The sequence below is a fragment of the Micropterus dolomieu genome, linkage group LG15 (assembly GCF_021292245.1).
Source record: "Micropterus dolomieu isolate WLL.071019.BEF.003 ecotype Adirondacks linkage group LG15, ASM2129224v1, whole genome shotgun sequence".
Taxonomy (NCBI): Eukaryota; Metazoa; Chordata; class Actinopteri; order Centrarchiformes; family Centrarchidae; genus Micropterus; species Micropterus dolomieu.
Genome location: NC_060164.1, coordinates 15,346,622 through 15,365,795, shown reverse-complemented (window position 1 = coordinate 15,365,795; position 19,174 = coordinate 15,346,622). Strand labels below are relative to the sequence as shown.

General features: G+C 41.5%; 3 protein-coding genes across 7 annotated transcripts in view; 2 read left to right on the top strand and 1 right to left on the bottom strand.

Annotated features, from left to right (window-relative positions):
- Positions 1-3,437, bottom strand: part of dnajb12a (DnaJ heat shock protein family (Hsp40) member B12a) — a 10,403-nt gene extending 6,966 nt beyond the window's left edge. The window contains exons 1-4 of the mRNA XM_046070018.1: positions 3,231-3,437; positions 2,690-2,867; positions 2,060-2,205; positions 1,788-1,958 (exon numbers count right to left, since the gene is read on the bottom strand). Of these exons, the coding sequence (XP_045925974.1) occupies positions 1,788-1,958; positions 2,060-2,205; positions 2,690-2,867; positions 3,231-3,402 (667 nt within the window). The 5' untranslated portion in view covers positions 3,403-3,437. The remainder of the gene's footprint in view (positions 1-1,787; positions 1,959-2,059; positions 2,206-2,689; positions 2,868-3,230) is intronic.
- Positions 3,117-15,756, top strand: LOC123983718 (acyl-CoA desaturase-like). 5 transcript variants are annotated; one of them, XM_046070013.1, is made up of 8 exons: positions 3,117-4,479; positions 4,818-5,437; positions 7,564-7,638; positions 8,573-8,823; positions 9,628-9,758; positions 10,302-10,507; positions 12,497-12,729; positions 13,962-15,756. In XM_046070013.1, exons 1-8 carry the CDS (start codon positions 3,610-3,612, stop codon positions 14,159-14,161), a joined length of 2,586 nt encoding a protein of 861 aa, XP_045925969.1. In that variant the 5' UTR covers positions 3,117-3,609; the 3' UTR covers positions 14,162-15,756. The 5 variants fall into 5 exon arrangements, with proteins under 5 accessions (XP_045925969.1, XP_045925970.1, XP_045925971.1 ...); XM_046070015.1 differs by lacking the exons at positions 3,117-4,479; positions 4,818-5,437 and adding exons at positions 5,447-5,834; positions 6,250-6,492; XM_046070014.1 differs by lacking the exons at positions 3,117-4,479; positions 4,818-5,437 and adding an exon at positions 5,446-5,834.
- A 3,284-nt stretch (positions 15,757-19,040) lies between these two features.
- wnt8b (wingless-type MMTV integration site family, member 8b) overlaps positions 19,041-19,174 on the top strand; it is a 5,403-nt gene continuing 5,269 nt past the window's right edge. The window contains exon 1 of the mRNA XM_046070267.1: positions 19,041-19,151. Coding sequence (XP_045926223.1) covers positions 19,081-19,151 — 71 coding nt within the window. The 5' untranslated portion in view covers positions 19,041-19,080. The remainder of the gene's footprint in view (positions 19,152-19,174) is intronic.

Genomic DNA, 19,174 nt, shown 5'->3' with positions numbered 1-19,174 from the left:
TAGAAGAAATGAAAGGAATTAACTACTAAGCAGTGAGCATTTTCACTCCAGTAAACATCACAGAGGGGAAAGCATTGCAACTAGCCAACCATGTTCATTTGTGCCACATTTGAAGAAATTAGTTCCAGATGTTCCTGAGACGAGAATGGGACGGACATGAGGTCACAGTGACCTTGAATACCAAATTCTCATCAGTTCATCCTTGAGTCCAAGAAGATGTTTTCAAATTTGAAGAAATTCCCTCAAAGAGTTTCTGAGATAAGAACCCAAAAACATAATAAAGAAAGATTACAGGGCACTCAGTAGTGCTGTGACTCTAAGCCATGTGAAATCAAGGCCCAACAATTTGCAGGTTTTAACCCAATCAATTACAACAGCTGATTTCACTAATAATCATATATTCCACCCGACAGAAGTAAGTATTTAGGTACTGTTTAGCCTGTTTACAGGCAGAGTTCCATTTTTTGGTTATTTGTTTAGCCTTTGGTTTTAGCCTGTTCACTCCAAATAGTGTGTATACACTGCAGTTCAATGGATGTAGTAATTATAGAAGAAATGAAAGGAATTAACTACTAAGCAGTGAGCATTTTCACTCCAGTAAACATCACAGAGGGGAAAGCATTGCAACTAGCCAACCATGTTCATTTGTGCCACATTTGAAGAAATTAGTTCCAGATGTTCCTGAGACGAGAATGGGACGGACATGAGGTCACAGTGACCTTGAATACCAAATTCTCATCAGTTCATCCTTGAGTCCAAGAAGATGTTTTCAAATTTGAAGAAATTCCCTCAAAGAGTTTCTGAGATAAGAACCCAAAAACATAATAAAGAAAGATTACAGGGCACTCAGTAGTGCTGTGACTCTAAGCCATGTGAAATCAAGGCCCAACAATTTGCAGGTTTTAACCCAATCAATTACAACAGCTGATTTCACTAATAATCATATATTCCACCCGACAGAAGTAAGTATTTAGGTACTGTTTAGCCTGTTTACAGGCAGAGTTCCATTTTTTGGTTATTTGTTTAGCCTTTGGTTTTAGCCTGTTCACTCCAAATAGTGTGTATACACTGCAGTTCAATGGATGTAGTAATTATAGAAGAAATGAAAGGAATTAACTACTAAGCAGTGAGCATTTTCACTCCAGTAAACATCACAGAGGGGAAAGCATTGCAACTAGCCAACCATGTTCATGCAACTGTGAATCTGATACAAAGTTTTTTCACGTGCTTGTAAGATGTCAATGATAAGATAATGTCACTATAAAAGACTGTCTTTATTTTGCTTGTGTATGCTGAAAAGAAAAGGCAGAGTCAAAAAAATAAGGAAATCTTCAAGGCTGAACACCCGGTAAGACAGGTTTATGTCACTGACTGTGACCAGAGACTGGCCGCTGATAAGGGCGGCAGACAGGAACAATAGGCATCAGATGAGGGCATCAGACAGACACACTAAGCAGTCCCTCTTAGCAAATGCATTACATGGAGACAAACGTGTAAATACATTATTTACCATACCATATCAGTATTATGCGCTGTTGCTGTTTGAAAGGCAGAAAGGGAATCTAAAAACTTTTGGTATGCCCTGGAACTTTTACAGATGTAAGGTATACAGTTTTTGTAGGTAATGGCATAAAACAAGCAATACTGCCAGCATAGTCCCATGTCATGCAGACCATATTTAAGAAGGGTTTAAATGGTTTACATGGCATTTACACATGAAAACCAAAATACTCTTGGGCCTTGATAGCACTGCAACAATAACCTCAATTCATCTGCCGTCTACTTACTCGATGGGAAGCCGCCACCAAAGAACATGTTGAAGAGGTCCTCGGGTGAGATGTCCGCTTCAAAATCACGATGGTGCCTGTGTCTGCTTGGGTTTGATCGCTCCTCTCCATACTGGTCATACTGCCTTCGTTTCTCAGTGTTACTCAGCACTGCATAGGCATTACCAATAGCTGAAAGACACATAACCCCCCCCACACACAAATTTGCATTTAGTATGCTTACATTTGCATGTCTTCCATAGAACACCACAGGAGATTGCTTTTAATTTTACCTTTAAATGCCTCTGTGGCTCCAGGTGCGTGATTTTTATCTGGATGAAATTTCAGAGCCAGTTTCCTGTAAGCCTTTTTAAGATCCTCCTCAGAGGCTGTCTTTTCAACTCCCAGAATTTGGTAATAATCTTTACAGCTCTTAATCCTGCAGTAAAAAAATCAAAAAACAACACACTGGAAACAACATAGAGATACATCCCTGAGTAATGAATGTGAGATCAAGTACCTAATTCAGCTAACATTAAAGACACAAACACTTATCAATGCATCAGCAAACCATATTATAAGTATGAAATTATTACAGCCAACCTGTGCAGCTTTAAAGTATTTCTGACTCTAAACCTTCAAAAAAAATCATAACTAAAACATTAAATGCTTTCGAATAGGGGTTGCCTTATCATCGCAATACAAATGATCTTTCTCACTAAAGCCAGGACTAAAATGAATGTATTTGAGTGGTCTAGCTGAGCTTGATCATCACACACTGATAAGGTTATTTTAGACCACATCCCCCACCCCATGATAGACTGAATGTGCTATAATATTTAATTTAGTCAGCTCCACTGTGTCCTTTATAGCACTAAAATATAACATTACTACTAAAACAAAAGATCCACATGTGTACTGACTTTCTGACGGCATCCAGCTGCTCTGCAGTGTATGGTTTGGCCGAGTCTGTGGCCCCCTGTGCGGAATTATTAGCCTCCTCTCGGTGGCTGCGGTGCCTCATAGCGGGTCCGTCTCTGTTCACAGGACCGCCATTCTCGTCCGGCGGCTTACCATTCTGCGCTAACGTCTCCAATAAGTCTGCAAAAGAAGTGGTGTCATTTTATTCAAGGTTGCCACCTGAGGATGTTTCCCCAATTAGTTATTTCACTAGCATAGTGAGCTAACGGGTAGCACTGCACTGTAACGTTAGCTGCTAGCAAGGACGTTAAAGATGTAAATGCGGACAAGCAAGCGCCAATGTCGGACACTAAGTAACCAAATATACAACAGAAATAGCGGGTGGGGGAGCTGAAAAAACTACAAATACCAGTGTCAGTTGGGAGCAGCTTGTGTAACTTTAAGACGTCTATGCTAACGGTAACGGTAGCTGATTCGGGTTCACAGCGATGGCCCACTATCTGACATAAAATAACGGCCGAAACAGACGTTTATTCGACGTACTTTTGGCCTGATCTGTCGGAAACAGGCGCTGTGCTTTCTCCAGAAACTTCCTGGCTTTGTCCGGCTGGTTGTTGCTGACCGCAATTAGGGCTATTTTAATGCACCGATCTGCTTCGTCCTTGTTTGAGTCCATCGCGACACAGCGGAAATGTTTACTTGCCCCGGGACGCATGGAAACGACGTTGGAAGCTATCTGGCACGTAAATAACACGTCACAACAGTTGAACCTTCAGCATGAGCTTCAGAAAATAATGACGCCTTTCAACAAAGTGAGTGGTGTTAATTGTATATATTTAGCTGCACTCCGAGCTTCTTCTTCGCGATACTAGCTAACACCAGCATCACCCTCGGCCATAATACCTCTTCTTAGAAAGTCAAAATGGTTTTGGCAGCTACATGCTGCAGGTCAGTCATATTTGTCAGACGCAAGATTCTGCATACTTTGAGGCAAACCAGTCTGTTCCTTTCAACTAATGACACTATTCTAGCTGACCACGGTGGGAGACTACCATCAGAGAAACAGGGGAGAAAACGTCTAAAGAAATCTCCCTGGATTGATCATCTGTCCTGGGAGGAAAGGCTGGCCGATGTGGTCACCCCTCTCTGGAGGCTGAATTATGATGAGCAACTTGAGCTCAAGCAAAAGCATCAGGAAAAGATACTGTGTCAGCTCTCTGGGTATCTTTCAGGTGACCTACAATCAGAATACTCGTCACCTGTCAGAAGTAAACTCAGGTTCCCTGTTCTGCCTATAATGCCATCGCCAGTGAGGGATGGCTACCGCAACAAATCCACGTTTTCTGTCAACAGAGGAGTGGATGGAAATCCAAAAACTGTTGGATTTTACGTGGGCACAGGCAAGAAGGGAAACATCGTCTGCGTCAATGGAGACCATCTGCTCAACATGCCGGAGAAGCACAAACTGGTAGCCAGGTGCTACCAGGACTTCATCCGCCTCTCTCCCCTAGAGCCCTGCCTGCTTTTCCACACTGGGGGTCACTGGAGAGAGGTGACAGTGAGGACCAACGCAGAGGGCCGCACCATGGCTATAGTGTACTTTCATCCACAGACGCTCCCCCCAGAAGAGGTGGCAGTCCATAAGGCTGAGCTGACAGGTTACTTCATGCGGGGGCCAGGATCAGTCTGTCAGCTGGACTCACTTTTTTTCCAGGAGAGCACCATGACTCGCTGCACTCATGAGGAATCCCCCTACCAGCTCCTGCATGGTCAGCCTCACATATACGAGGAGGTAATATACACCATCAGGGAAAAATGACAGAGAATCTGTAAGGGACTTCACACAGCACACATTGTAACATTCCAGCATTGCAACTCTATAATCTCTCCTCACACTGTAATTCAGGCTTTCTGTTACAGATGAGTAGTATTATTTCGTGGTATATTCCAGTAGGCCTATACAGCTGTTTTCACAGCCTGTGTTCAACATGACATCTGTATTTAATTTTGGTGATGTCCCTATAAGCATTGAAGTTTTGATTGCAATAGACAGAGAAGAGTGTGCAGCACAAAATGCATGTACATAATGTTTATTTTTTAATTGCTGTCCCTACGTTTTATCATTCACAGGTGCAGGGCTTCAAGTTCCGCATCTCTGCCGATGCCTTTTTCCAGGTGAACCAGGCAGCTGCTGAGGTGCTGTATGGCACAGTGAGAGACCTGTGCGTACCAAACCACGAGGAAGGTAGAGGGAGGACAAAAGTTGGTGGTACTCTGCTAGATGTGTGCTGTGGGACGGGTGCCATTGGCATTATTATATCTCCCAGAGTAGATAGAATTATTGGTATAGAGCTCATAGAACAGGCAGTGGAAGATGCTAGACACAACGCAGCTCTCAATAATGTTCTGAACTGTGAGTTTATCCATGGGAAGGCAGAGGTGGTGCTTCCTGGCCCTATGTCTCAGCTGAGCTCCTCAGGTGGAGGCCTCGTGGCAGCTGTCGTGAACCCTGCTCGAGCTGGCCTGCACCACAGAGTGGTCCGAGCTTTACGAAACCATCCTGCTATCCGCAGGCTGGTGTATGTGTCCTGTAAACCGGATGGAGAGGCTATGAGGAACTTCAGGGAGCTTTGTTGTGCTCCTGACCCGCAGAAGAAACTCACAGGAGAGGCATTTGCTCCAACTCTGGCTGTGCCTGTGGATATGTTCCCACATACTCCTCATTGTGAACTGGTGCTACTTTTTGAGAGGTAGCACATACTTTTTGTATAGAGATGGACTCCATCCTTTCAACAACAACTCTGTTTGCCTTAGAAAGCGAATAGGGAGTTGAGTAATGATGCACTGTATGCTCGATGATAATGCAAATGTTTGTAAATGCTTACAATAATCTTAAACCCATGGTTCACCCACACAGGTGTTTTCACTTATTTACTTGATTAGACCTTGATTTGGTAGGGGCAGCAGCAAATTATTATTTTGATTATCGATTCATTTGTCAATTCTTTTTTTCACTTATCTGGTATAAAATATCAGAAAATGAATCCCAAGGTGACATTTTCACATGCATGTTTTGTCCAACCCACAAGCCAAAGTTGAAGTCAGCAACATTTTCTGCTTTTCAAAAGACTCTTTGACGTGCCAAAGGTAATCTGTTAGTTCATCTCACTGTTTTCACATTATGAACATAATGTATTTCAATGTAAAGCATGTCTTCCTATGTGTGTTTTGTATTCCAATGTCTTTTTTGATCTGTTGTGTCTTTTGTGAAATAGTGGTTAAATATTACTGCATACTTTTGTGAATAGTACCATAGAAAAAAAACAAACAAACTGTAATCTTATTAGTTCCTCTAGTAGTACCTCACTTAATACTCAGAGGGGTAATTATTATCTTCTGCTCTGACAGACTGTGCTTTACTAAAGAAGGTGGACAGTACAATGCAGCCTAGTACAAAAGCCCTGTGACAAATACTCTTGTCAGGCTTAAAGTATAGTTTTAACTTGTTAACACTGTCAAAGAAATGTTGATTTGATTTTGATTTTTTGTTTTGTTTTCATAGGTAGTTTCATTGAGCCAGATTCACAAGCTCATCTTTGGCTGCAAGTTTTGAGTCTGGAAACAACCCGTCATTCTTCTTCTGCCCTGCAGTACCAATATTTGTGCAGTAGATGGCGGTATTACAACTTCTAGAATGAGCCATCCCACTAAGCAACATCCCATCCATTTCAGTTCACTTCAGGTCATAACATCACATTATGAGTGACCCAGTTTTGTTTGTGAGAGGCTACCACCATTATGTGAGGTAATCCATTGCAACAAGGAGGCCTTGGCTCATATTATGTTCTTTTATCTCTTGAGTGAAGTAATGGGATGATGCTACTCGTGCACAAAAAACATCTAGGGTGTGCCAGGGTTAGCAGAAAGACAGGGGAATGAACTAATTTTACCCCCCACAGCACTGCCAGGTTGCTGTAAGTGCTAAGTGCATGTCAATGAACTTGTATTCTCATATTCAGTCTCATATTTTACTTCTCTGTGCTTCTGTTCTGGCAACTTTAGCAAGATTTGAAAGACATTTTACCCCCCCCCCCCCCCCCCCCCCCCCCCCCCCCCCCCCCCCCCCCCCCCCCCCCACACCCCCCCCACACACACACACACACAGACAAAAATTTACACACAAATATATTGTGGCGACATTTCTGTGATTTAGGGTACTGATCAAAAGCATGTGCTGATGTAAAAACTTTATAATCACACCATGGCTGTAAAAAAAACTCCCACTTTTCAATTTCAGTAAGAAGCTTTCGGGCCATACTATTTTTGATTGCTGATGTCTACATGACACTGAAAAAAAAAGAATGTGTTTTACTGGGAAAATGTACTGTATCTACCAAAAGTTTGGATATTTGTTCACAGTTCTCAACCATGTCAGACCACCCTTGCAATTGTTAACTAAATCAAAAATCTGCCATTGAACTGTCTTGCGAATGCACCTTTCTTTGTCGCCCCACCTCAAACTGAGACTGTCATTAACGGACATCACGGTTTCAGATGAGCTGACATGTGTTTGCGATATCTTGCAATATTTCATCAGATTAAAGAGTTATATAAAGATCAAGAAGTTGATTGGAACAATTAGGCAACATCTATTGATCCCTCATATAATGGTCTTTATGAGGGTGAAAAAAAACGGAGGGTGGTAAACAGGATGTTAAGTAAACAGCCAATGGGATATTCAGACCCTGTGGCATCACTTGACTCATCCACCGATTGCTTTAAAACGACCTCGGAATAAGGCGATAGAGGACTTCAGAAAGTTAACCGGGGATCAACGTACTAGTGTTCCCTTTAATTTTTGCATCTTTACCTCCAGGTTACATCTCACGAGCGCCCGGATCCCCCTTGCAGATTTGGTCCTCTGTGGTGAGAAGCGGTTGGAAAGCACACGGTGAGTAGGCTCAACCTGTGTAACTTCAGCAGCCATTTAAAATAACTCGAATTTGAATGGACTTTTTCAGAGAGACGCCGAATGTCATGCAAATTACACATGGTATTTGACTAGAAGTATGTCGCTACTGGCAGATGTACACCGGGATACGAGTCATTTTAACCTATTACTAGGTGCTGTTCTACTGAAATTAATGTAAGAAGTCTAATTTATTTGTTTATTAAATTTCATTTAAAAAGAAATAACGTGTTGTCATGCCCATAGCTCGAGCTAATGGTCAAACTTTGTCCAATATGATAACCAGCTAGCTTAGCCACCACTAAAATAATTATAACGTTCAGTAAACCAATGACTGTTAATAACATCATCGTTACAGGAAGTGGGCATCTCTGTAGCAACTAGCTACCATGCTACAAGTGTTACACAGTAACTTAGCTACCTGTTTGTACAGTGCATCTACAAGTGGAACAGCATGCCGCTATGATTCAGGATATGATATAAATAAAGACGGACACAACAACCGGTAAAAGTAGTGAAACATGAGTCTGTGTCGCACTTAGCGGTGGCGTACTCATTTTACCCCCGGATATGCCAAAATGAATCGGTAACTTATATGACGGTAGGATGTGGTTATATTTATGGCCGTGTAACATAAAATACATAACGTTACCGTTTATAAGTACCATAAGATGAGATAAGATAGTAAGTATCATAAACCAGTAGAGCGGCAGCGAAATACCATGAAGCAACAGTGCCATGACTGAGTATGCCACTAGATCGCGATCTCGGCGCTGCTGGAAAAAAAACACAAGACTGCTGTATGTACACAGCCAGCCGCCGTACTTTCCTCTCTGTTTCTGCATCCCGCTGTACGCACTTAACTGAGCAACATCCCTCTCTTTTTTTTCCTCCCTACAACGCACTGCTCCCACAGAACCAATTCGGCAAAAATGACTGAAACGGAAACCAGGAACCATCTCGCTGGCAAGCAACAGAACGGAGGTGCCATGGCAGAAATATCGACAGTGGAGGATGTTTTTGACGACACCTATAAAGAGAAAGAGGGTCCCAAACCGCCGAAGATGATGGTGTGGAGAAATATCATACTGATGGCCCTCCTACATTTCGCTGCGCTTTATGGACTGATTCTCCTTCCTTCCGCATCGGCTTCAACTCTTGCATGGTGTAAGTATTTAGTAAATACTATCGCAGCTTTTTGTTAGGGATTTAAGGGACAGATTTCCTCCCCCCAGGCCACAGACAGAGAACAGAATGTGCTGATGTTGTGTGATCACTGTTAACTACAGTACATACAGCCTGAGGGGTCTTGTCTGTTGGAATAATGGGAGAAAGAATCACTCTGACTCTTGTAATTTTCATTATACACATCCCTGCTGTGGCTGAACTAATTGGGATTGTTGGTTTGTGCACCATTTCCCAAATTTGCATTTGAGTGATAAAAGCCAAACTGTTAATACTGAATAATTGGAATTAATTTGTTATGATTGTGTCTTATATATGTAGACAGTTGAGGCATAGCTCAAATTCCTGAACAGTCTCAACTTTGTTTCCACTCTGGCACTGCATAATTTCTCCCTCTCTTTGCAATGCTGAGCTGCATATTATTTCACTGGGGAAGACAAAGCACAATCACCATTCCCATAGACATCCCATTGTGAGCTGCGTGGCACCACAACAGACTGGTCGTTGCCAGTCAGAAGCCCCCGGTCCTCAAATCCTGGGTAGTCTTGTCTAGGCTTCACATAGAAACACATTCAGCAGTTTTAGAACAACAAGGGGGCAGACCTGCGTGCCCTCACCATCCCATCTCTCCACATAAGTGACTTTTCTCTGAACAAAGAGGCCTGGGTGTCATGGAAAGAACATGGTGTCCCAGTGACTCTGCTCTCATGGGTGTAAAATTAATCTCTGTGTAGTGGTGACAGTTTCCCCTAAGATATCTGTCCTTTCCACCTCTCTTTCTTCCAGCTGTCGTGTGCTACCTCATCAGTGCTCTTGGCGTGACTGCTGGTGCACACAGATTATGGAGCCACAGATCCTATAAGGCATCTAATCCACTGCGAGTCTTCCTCGCTCTTGCCAACTCCATGGCCTTTCAGGTAAAACAGACAAATATGTAAATATTCCATGTGTACAGTACTCCCCTTTATTCCATGGCAGTTGCTGCCTCATCTTAAAGTAGTCCTCCACTCAAACTTATGATTTGCTTATTGTTCCTAGACTGTGATGTGAATGTTTAAGCTTCACTGTGAAGAGTGGTGTACTGAATGTGCAGAGTTTGACACTGGAAGGCTGTTTTCACGTTCGTCTACTGAAGGTGGAAAGTTTCCCTGTCGTCACCTTTAAATTGGAGTTTAACACAGGGATATATGAGCAGGATTTCGTGACATCACAACTAGTTTGATAGTCAATCGGGGTCCAGTATGCAAACACTGAGAATGGACCTAACTGTTTTCAGAGACATCTTGTGTCCAGCAGTTAAACTTTTGAAATGGAAAAATATTTGCATAATTATAGATTCTATATTCCCTAAACAAGGAGTATGTATATATACTTTTGACAATTTTCAATTAGGCAATTACGATGCATATTTACGGGTGCCTTTCTGTAATCCTTTTCATCGACTGTCTCTTTGTGAGCAGAATGACATATTCGAGTGGGCAAGGGACCACCGTGTCCACCACAAGTACTCAGAGACGGACGCAGACCCCCACAATGCCACACGGGGGTTCTTCTTCGCTCACATCGGTTGGCTGCTGGTTCGCAAACATCCCGACGTCATTGAAAAAGGCAAGAAACTGGATATGTCAGACCTGAAGGCAGATAAAGTGGTCATGTTCCAGAGAAGGTAAGCAAACACTACTAAATCGATTCTAGCCAGCCATAACAAAAGTCCACATGTAATCAGGTGCTGTCACTGCAGGCTATGTCCAAGGCCTGGTATATCATCATTGTTTCACTGTAATCTTGTCACTTGTGCAGTTCTGTTGCATTAGCAAGATATGTTTTTTGGTGGAAATGAAATACCACCTGTAATATGACATTCTTGCTAAACTCATCTGCAAAAATGAATACTACCTGCCTTAGATCTTGCTTCAACATGTCACACGAAACGCTCATACAGCATTTTTCATACTCCTTTTGATATCTTAATTTCCCAACTAATTTAGAAATTGGAATAGAAAACAAGTTTCAAAAATAAAAATGTCAAAACCGATTATTAGTCTGAGACTGATCATAACCCTAACCGTAACCCTAACCCTACAACTAACACTTATGCCCACCCATCACATTGTCCTTCAAGCCTTCATGATTGTCACACTATTTCCTGCATTAGCACTGAATGTTGCCACAGAAAATATTGCTATGCAGGAAATAGTGTGACAATGTGATGAGTGGGCTTTGGACCCTCTCAGGGGCTCCGGGGGCATGCCGCTGGCGAGGAAGATTTTGTACATTTTAAAGTTAAATGCATTCATATGGTGCAAAATTAAGAGGCTACCTATGAAGAACTTTGCACTCTTGTAAACAGTGTTGTGCTCTAGTAAACTATTTGATCATAAACCCATTATATAATGGTGATGAAACGGCAACAAAAGTCATCAAATTTATTTAATGTTTTTTCCAGCAACCCTAAATCAAAGAATAGAAAATAGAATAATTAATATTATTTCCACACTGTAGAGACACCTTATTTTGAAAACTGGACATTGTCACTGTGTATCCTCGCGCTAAATTCATCAAGTCCGACCCAATTTGATAAATTATATTGTATGCGGTTTTCGTATCGCGTAACATGAAGATTTCAAATCCTCTCTTCAGGTAGGTCGCTCAAACTGCAACACTTGTCTTTGTAAAGAGAGAAAATGACAGGATAAAGTCGCGAACCTGCTTGTCAGCTTGCACTGGTCTGTTTCAGTGGATTTACCATAAAGGCATTAATATGTGTGCACTCAAAATTTAGGTGTGGCTATGTTAATCGCCGTGGTTGTCTTGAGTCGGATGCCAAAGTGTGTGAGCGAGCGAGCTTACAGCAGCACCCATAAAACACAACGTTAGATATAATGTTGTTATGAGATGTGTAAAAATATTTTTGGGACTGTGGTGGGCCGCCATGGTCTCGTTAATTAATGGGAAACACTGAAAGGTATTTGCAGGGTTCGTTGTTCTTTTGCGTCTTGTTATTAAAAGTAATTTTCCCTCTGGCTCAATCCGAACAGGATGTTGTAGTCTGGGCTTACAGTGACCATGATAGCACACTACAGATCTACAGATAAGTAATGCTTTTTGCATCAGGGACCAAATCAGAGCATGCCTCTGTAGTGTCCACTGACTGGTCATTTGTCAACATTTCTGCTCTTCTGGATGCAGTCCCAGATTTTCACTTCTGCTCTCAGCCAAAGGGGATTAACATCAGCAAGAGCCAACCAATAAGAATGCCCCATCAACTGCGTACAGTGAATTAATGTGCAAATCGTCTGGAGTTAATCATGGTAATATGTTTATAATTGCCCTCAAACTAATGTAGGATTACATTTGTGGCCTTTGTGGGACCTTTTACTCTGACGTGGGTACAGACTTTGATTTTTATCTATCAAATTGTTTAAATCAAACACGAGATGCAGTATGATTTTACACTCTCATTTCTAGTGTGTTGTGGGCTTACAGAATGTATAGACTTTTCCAATAAGAACAAAAAATGATTTCTTGTCAGTTTAATCGAAAACAAACAAACAAACTATTTACGTTATTTAAATATCTTCTTTTATTTGATTTAGTCTCAGATTGAATTATGGCAGAGCATCTGTGTGAGATGCATTTTGTTATTTCATTACAGGCACTACAAGCTCTCTGTGTTGATCCTTTGCTTCCTCGTGCCCACCTTGGTGCCCTGGTACTTCTGGGGTGAGTCCTTGATTGTGGCATACTTCATCCCTGGACTCCTGAGATACGCTGTGGTGCTCAATGCCACCTGGCTGGTCAACAGCGCTGCACACATATGGGGCAATAGGCCTTATGACAAGACCATTAACCCGAGGGAAAACCCACTGGTTGCTTTCAGTGCCATAGGTAAGGAAACAGCAAGTTCATTATTCACTAATATTAGGCCCGCCAAAATGTGCTGATACTGTTTTGTGACTACGTAATTATGTTATTTGGTGTCTTTATGCACCTGATGGATATTTGAATGATCTTTTCATCACTTGTTGAAAGCTTATCAAGTCAACCATGCTGGAGTATCTCTCAGAGCTGATTCAATCTGGCATTTGTAGTGGGACAGTGTGCTAATCCAGTGGCTGATGGTTTATTTTGTCCCAGCTGGCCCAGGTTTAGCTTTGAAATTTGGTGGTCAGCTTTCTATCTGTGTGTTTAGCCATTTTATTTTAGAGTTGGCCACTCATGGTATTTTCAGTTTCATCATTTCCTACGAGTCAAGACTAGCACTAGCATTTTCACCTTCTTTTAAATCTCATCTGTGTCATTTTAATTAGTTACAATCGTTTTTCCATGTTCCATCTTGCTTGTTCCTCCAGAACAGCTTTAGTAAACGCATTCTTAGTAAATGGAGTAGTCTGTTGCTGCTTGTTCTGGAAGTATTTTTCACTTAAGTTCACATTTGAAAGTTTCTGATGATAACCTCAATGTTCTTCAACACAAGGATGGATTATTTACTTCCGGGTACCAGAGGTGTGAATCAGAAGTTGTAGCATATTCAGAATACTTTTGTCATTGTAGTCTAGAGCACAACTATGCACTGTGAATGTTTACTACTGCAATAATCTGTGGGATTCATAGTTGCTCTCCTAGAGCTGTGGGCATGCCTTTGCTGTGACCATTCAAGGATTCAAAGTGTTTATTGTCAGATGTTCAAGTTTCCATTTACACTGAAATTCTTACTTTGCTGTCCACTTCAAATGCCTACAATAAAAAATAAAATATAAGTATAAATAAAAATACGATAAATAGAGATGTAAAATAAGCTTCAAATATAAAAAATGTAAACATCAGATGTAAAAAAGTAATAAAATATATATATATATATATATATATATATATACACTTTGTTGTTGTGACCCTGACGACCAAACAGCATCATAACGATAACAAAGAGTAACTTAACAGATCTTTTGGTTGCTTGTAAATCTAATCACAGGGCAGTCAGCCTTGAAGTCTCCCCATAGCATCAAATCACGTTCACTCATCAGACAGCATTCTGCCCACAGCTGTTTGCCACTCCTTCAAGTTATGCCTGTGCGCTTTAGCAAAACACTAAACACAAGTTTTTCTTTTTTGGTTTTCAGGGGAAGGCTTCCACAACTACCATCACACATTCCCCTTCGACTACGCCACAAGCGAGTTTGGCTGCAAGCTCAATATCACCACCGCCTTTATAGACTTGATGTGCTTCCTGGGTTTGGCCAATGACCCCAAGAAGGTGTCGAAGGAATTGATCATTGCTCGCATTCAGCGGACGGGTGACGGCAGCCACAAAAGTGGCTGAGTCACACGAGCTCCAAACTCTACAATTGATACTGATGTGTGGAAATAAGACAGAACATAGCAACAGGGATAGCAGCATTTCAGTGACAAGGGGGTGATTACCATACTTCTGATTATAAATTAAACCTCTTCCTGAAACTAATATTGGCTTTTAAAGAGTTGTAGGCCTTTCCATAAATTGTCTGGGTCTCTATTTAAGTTTTGAAGTGTCTTCACCGACTGTTAGCCACAGACAGCGACTTGGCTACATGTTCAAGCACAGCTTTTTCACCATAATATAAAACTGAAGAGGATGAAAAGGGCTAATTGGGATTTGAGTCTCTTTTGGCACCAGTAGGACAACCAAACAGGTCTATGTGAGCGGTGTGTTTAAGCAGTAATTACAGAAAAATTTACTGTATGTCTTATTTGTTAATGTGCTATTTATTTGTAGTCTTTGGCACTTTATTGAAACCCTTAACAGTGAGGCTTCTTTACAGGCAAGGTTGAGGGCCTTTTGCTCTAATTTCTGTCAGTAGTGCTTTGTTTCATTCCACAGGGAGTGGCGTTTCAGCTTGATATTTGTTTGTCTGTGTTTAATGTAAGGTTTTCTTTATTTTTGGTAAGCTAGTAGTCTTACTAAACCATAAGCTGCCGTGTTCAAGGCCAACACCAAGACTGTCAACACTCTACTGAACTTTCCTCATTTATCATACCAGAGAAACGCATGGGTGAATACAGTTCAGATGGGTTAAACTTTTGGGATACACCCACTGTCTCCAACTGTCCATGGGGCTTCGAATGAGGATTAAGGTGTCCGGTGTAACGCAGTCTATACCTCTGGTTAAGTAGTGAAGCTGCCACAGACTTCATCATTAACCCTTTTCATGTAGACGCCTCTGGACTGAAACATAGAACCAGAATTCTCACTCTTAATCTGAAAGGAGAGTTTCAGATGTTTTGTATTAATTTCAAATACTTGTGATATATATAATCACATCACACACTCAAATTTGAAGGTATTCCTCTCCCTCAGATAAGGCCAATGAGGCATGTCTAGGTGAATTTACCTTGTGTGCTATGTGATTACTGAAATGTGTCAGGACTCTTGCCCAATGCCTTATGTAGGTTGCACACCTGTTAAAAAAGATTATAAGTGCAAGTTATGGAACTAAATTAGTGCTTAGATTCACGGTTGTTGGTGGCGTCTGTCTGTTTTTAAGGAACACTTCAAAAATTGATCTCTTATTTATAATGAAAAAAGAGGGACTGCTCAACAATTCCTAAAACATTTATGGGTTACTATGATTTAACTTAACTGTAACCAAACAAATACTTTGCTCCAAGATCCAAACTTGTCATGATATCATTAATGATACTGTCAGAGTATTTTTCACACCCCATCTTTTACAGAGCAACACTTGTATACAGTGTTACCTTCTGGGAGTTTAAATGCCTTAAAAAATGGCACCTTATTTTCAAAGAATGTTTTTGCCCACTGTATGTACCATAAATAAACCAAATTTTCTACTTGTGACAAAGGTATGTTTTACTGTTTTTGCTGGAACTCTGTAAAACTCCTTATTCGTATACTGAATAAAAATGATGACCATACTATTTCTGTTACATTCTTCATCAGAGGCTTATGGATACTACAAGAATAACAACCACTACTGATAATGATAATAAACTAATTTTAAAGTTAGTATATTACCTATACTATCAAGAATTATTCAAAAGCATCAAATCGTTAACAAAGTGTGCCCTAAAGAATAAAACATAAATCACTGTAAAAAATCATAGAAACTAAAGGAAAATAGGTAAATACAGAAGTGGTGCCAGTAATAATCGGAGCACTGGGGTCTGTGAGTCCCAAACTGGGAGAGTGGCTCCACCACATTCCAGGTACAACATTGAAAGTCTCTGTCCAGAAGAGTGCAGGCTTGAAACAGCTAAGAGATTGTGCAGAACCCTCAACTCCCAGACCTCTGGAGGACCTGAGCTTGAGGATGACACATACCACCCCATCAAGCGTGAGTAAGTTAATTAATGATGTGAGATGCTGCATTGACATAGGCCTACTTTTTTTTTTGTGACATTTTTGGACACTTTGGGAGCATCACTGACAGTTGTGTGGGTTTGAATGTGCACAACATGCTTTTATATAGTGATCCCATGAGTTGGTCCGACAGGTCTGCACGTTTTTATCTTCATCTTTCTGCTGTCATAATTGAGCCATCTCCCATTCTTCCTGTTTTTGAACACACATTGTACTTGCTAATTGAAAGCCTTGTCTCCTGTCTGCATGCCTGTACTGATGGGGATCTAGGCCACCTCAGCTTTTCATGCTTGGCTCACCAGTCTTACGTACATCTAACATTGTTGCAAGGTCGCCGAACTTGTCACACCACCATAAACACCTATTTGAAATATGTGCAGATATAGTTTGAACATTCCTTGGGGATCCAAAGATGACAGCTTTCTGTAGATATGGTACTTAATGTTTTACAGCTTTAAATTTCCACTACTGCAAGACTTAAATGTTACAACAGGCTTTTGTTTTTTGTTTTAACTGTGGTCATGTCTGTAAGCCATGATTGGAGCAGCAGGGAGGTCAGGTGCACTGAGTTCAAAATTTCCTCCTCTCCATGCACTACCAGGCCTGTTGAAGTACCTTTGAGCAAAGCACCAGCTCCCAGTATTTAAACCCTAATTTGCTTAGAGGTGGGCAACCAAAAAAACAATTTCCTTGCTGAGGGCAACAAAGACGCTTCAGTGTTTGTGATCACATCTCTCCACTTTTGTAAGGATCTGTGAACTTGCTCCCTCTGCTGGAGAATTACTTTACTGCAAGTCAAATAAACGGCTAACGCGGTGCATCATCCTTCTGTTCTGGGTAAGTCACAAAATATTACGTGCATGTTGCAATTGGTGATTTTGTGCCAAAATGCTGGAGTCTGCTACAGAGAGGCGCCACCAATAGTCTGAGTCCGGTCCAAATGTAGGCTGCAAGTGGCCCCACCACTGCTGATCTCGGTTGCCCCAACCGTGACATCAGCCCTCTCTCTGGTCATTGGCTGCTGACTGTCAGGCCATCCTCTTCACGACATTTAAAACCTCTGCGTGTTCACACTCCCAGTGAGAACTCAGACACGTCTCTGTGGCCTGCCAGAGTGTTTGAGTTCGGCACTTGCAAACATGTGCAACACAGAGGACTTGTTAACTACAGTGGCCTGATGTTGTTGCTGTTGCTGGCCGCTTTTCAGGAGATCATTTGGTAGAATGAAATGATTCAGAAAAAGGATGAATGTGCTTAGGATTTACATTTTTGATTGTCATCATGCCCACTTTCCAGTAGCCTATGCTCAGGCGTTTGCATTTGTGTAAAAACTGGGTTTCAAACATAGAGCACATAGGCCTAACGTTAATACTTTGCTCTGGAGAAATGACTAGTGTTGATTTGCCTAGAGAATAGGCATGACTGCGCGTTTTAGTTGAGGCTTTCTGTGAAGGGATAATTTATTGTGTAGCGTAGGCTATATGAAATGCTAAAACAACATGAAATGTGGAGTGGGTCCTGGAGTTGTCTCATTTTACTATTTTACTTGTCATTCCACTTTAAATCTTATTCCAAAAACATCCCTCAGAAGCCCCCCCCCCCCAACTCCAAATCACCTTCTTCTCTAATCCTAATTTGCACACAAGAAGATCGAAAAAGGACTGCCTGTGCCGAAGGAAAGGGTCCTAAGGGTCAGACAGGGTTATTGGGGAATAACTCTTCATCCAGCGTTAGGTAGGGACCGTCTGGATTAGTGATGCAAATGTCCCATACGCTATCTGATCAATGGCTAGGAAAAATCCACCTTCTATTTTCTGATGGAGGAAGGAGACTCGGAGGAATTCTCTCTTGAAATGATCCGGGGAACTAAACAAAAGTCATCCTGTTTTAAATTTAGCTGATTGAAAATGCAGGAAAAAGTGTGCAAATTACAAAAACGTGTCAGATAAAACCTTCTAAGTGAACAAACACTCTAATCCGCTCCAGAATATTTTATGACTGGTTAGGCCTAATGATTCACTATGACCTGATAGCATCCTATCAGCGACCTAAATCATACATTGAATTAGCCTAAATGGAAAATTAGACTACAAGTTTGTCACTTTCTTTGTTTGCAGGTGTCTATATCGTCGCATCTAATTCTGCGACTAAAGGTGCACAGATGTGGGAAAATGGAAATAATATCCCTGATCATCGTAAAAGTTAGGCCTACGCATCTACCGGCAGCTGATCCCTAAATAAATGATCTTCCGATACTTGTCGTGGCAGTGTGACCCCATTTTAAATGAAACTGTTAAATAACACTTTTGAGGCAATGCCTGTCGACTTCCGTCTCAGTAATGGTCCTTGTGTTTCAGGGAGATAAATATCGATTCAATCACTTTGTGAAAACATGAATTTCTTCCCCAAGAGCAAGCAGTATGGGCCTTTTTTTCTCTCTCTTATCAAACTGACAATTTGCCATCCACTAATCCCCCACAATCAGCTGCGCATTAGATAGGCCGAGTTTTCTGACCAGAAATTCAAGGGATCACTGTTACACTTTTCCTATAGGATTAAACAGATCTTCCTTTGCTCTTGAAAGGAGGCAGGGAACCTACCGTTGCCCGGCCCTGAAGGCCCAGGGTGCCCTTTTGATCATTTCAGTCTCTCCTTGGTACAATACTTCTGATTGGCCGAGAGAGTAAGAAGGGGGAAAATCTTTAATTAAGCAGATAATCTCTTGTTGGGACAAGAGCAGCTCCATTTCAGAGTCCCCTCCTTAAATCTTGGAAGCCCTGGTGAAGTTTCATGTGCTGGTAGCTCAGTTTCCTCTCCATCGTTTGACTGTCTGCAGGCTTTGGACAGGCTCAGAGTCACCATCATCACCCTCAGCTGACAGGATGTTCATGCATTTGGAGGTTTTTTATTACATTTTCATTCTCCTGACTCACATGAGGTCGTACTGCTGCTGGTAAGTTTGCTTTATTATGCCCC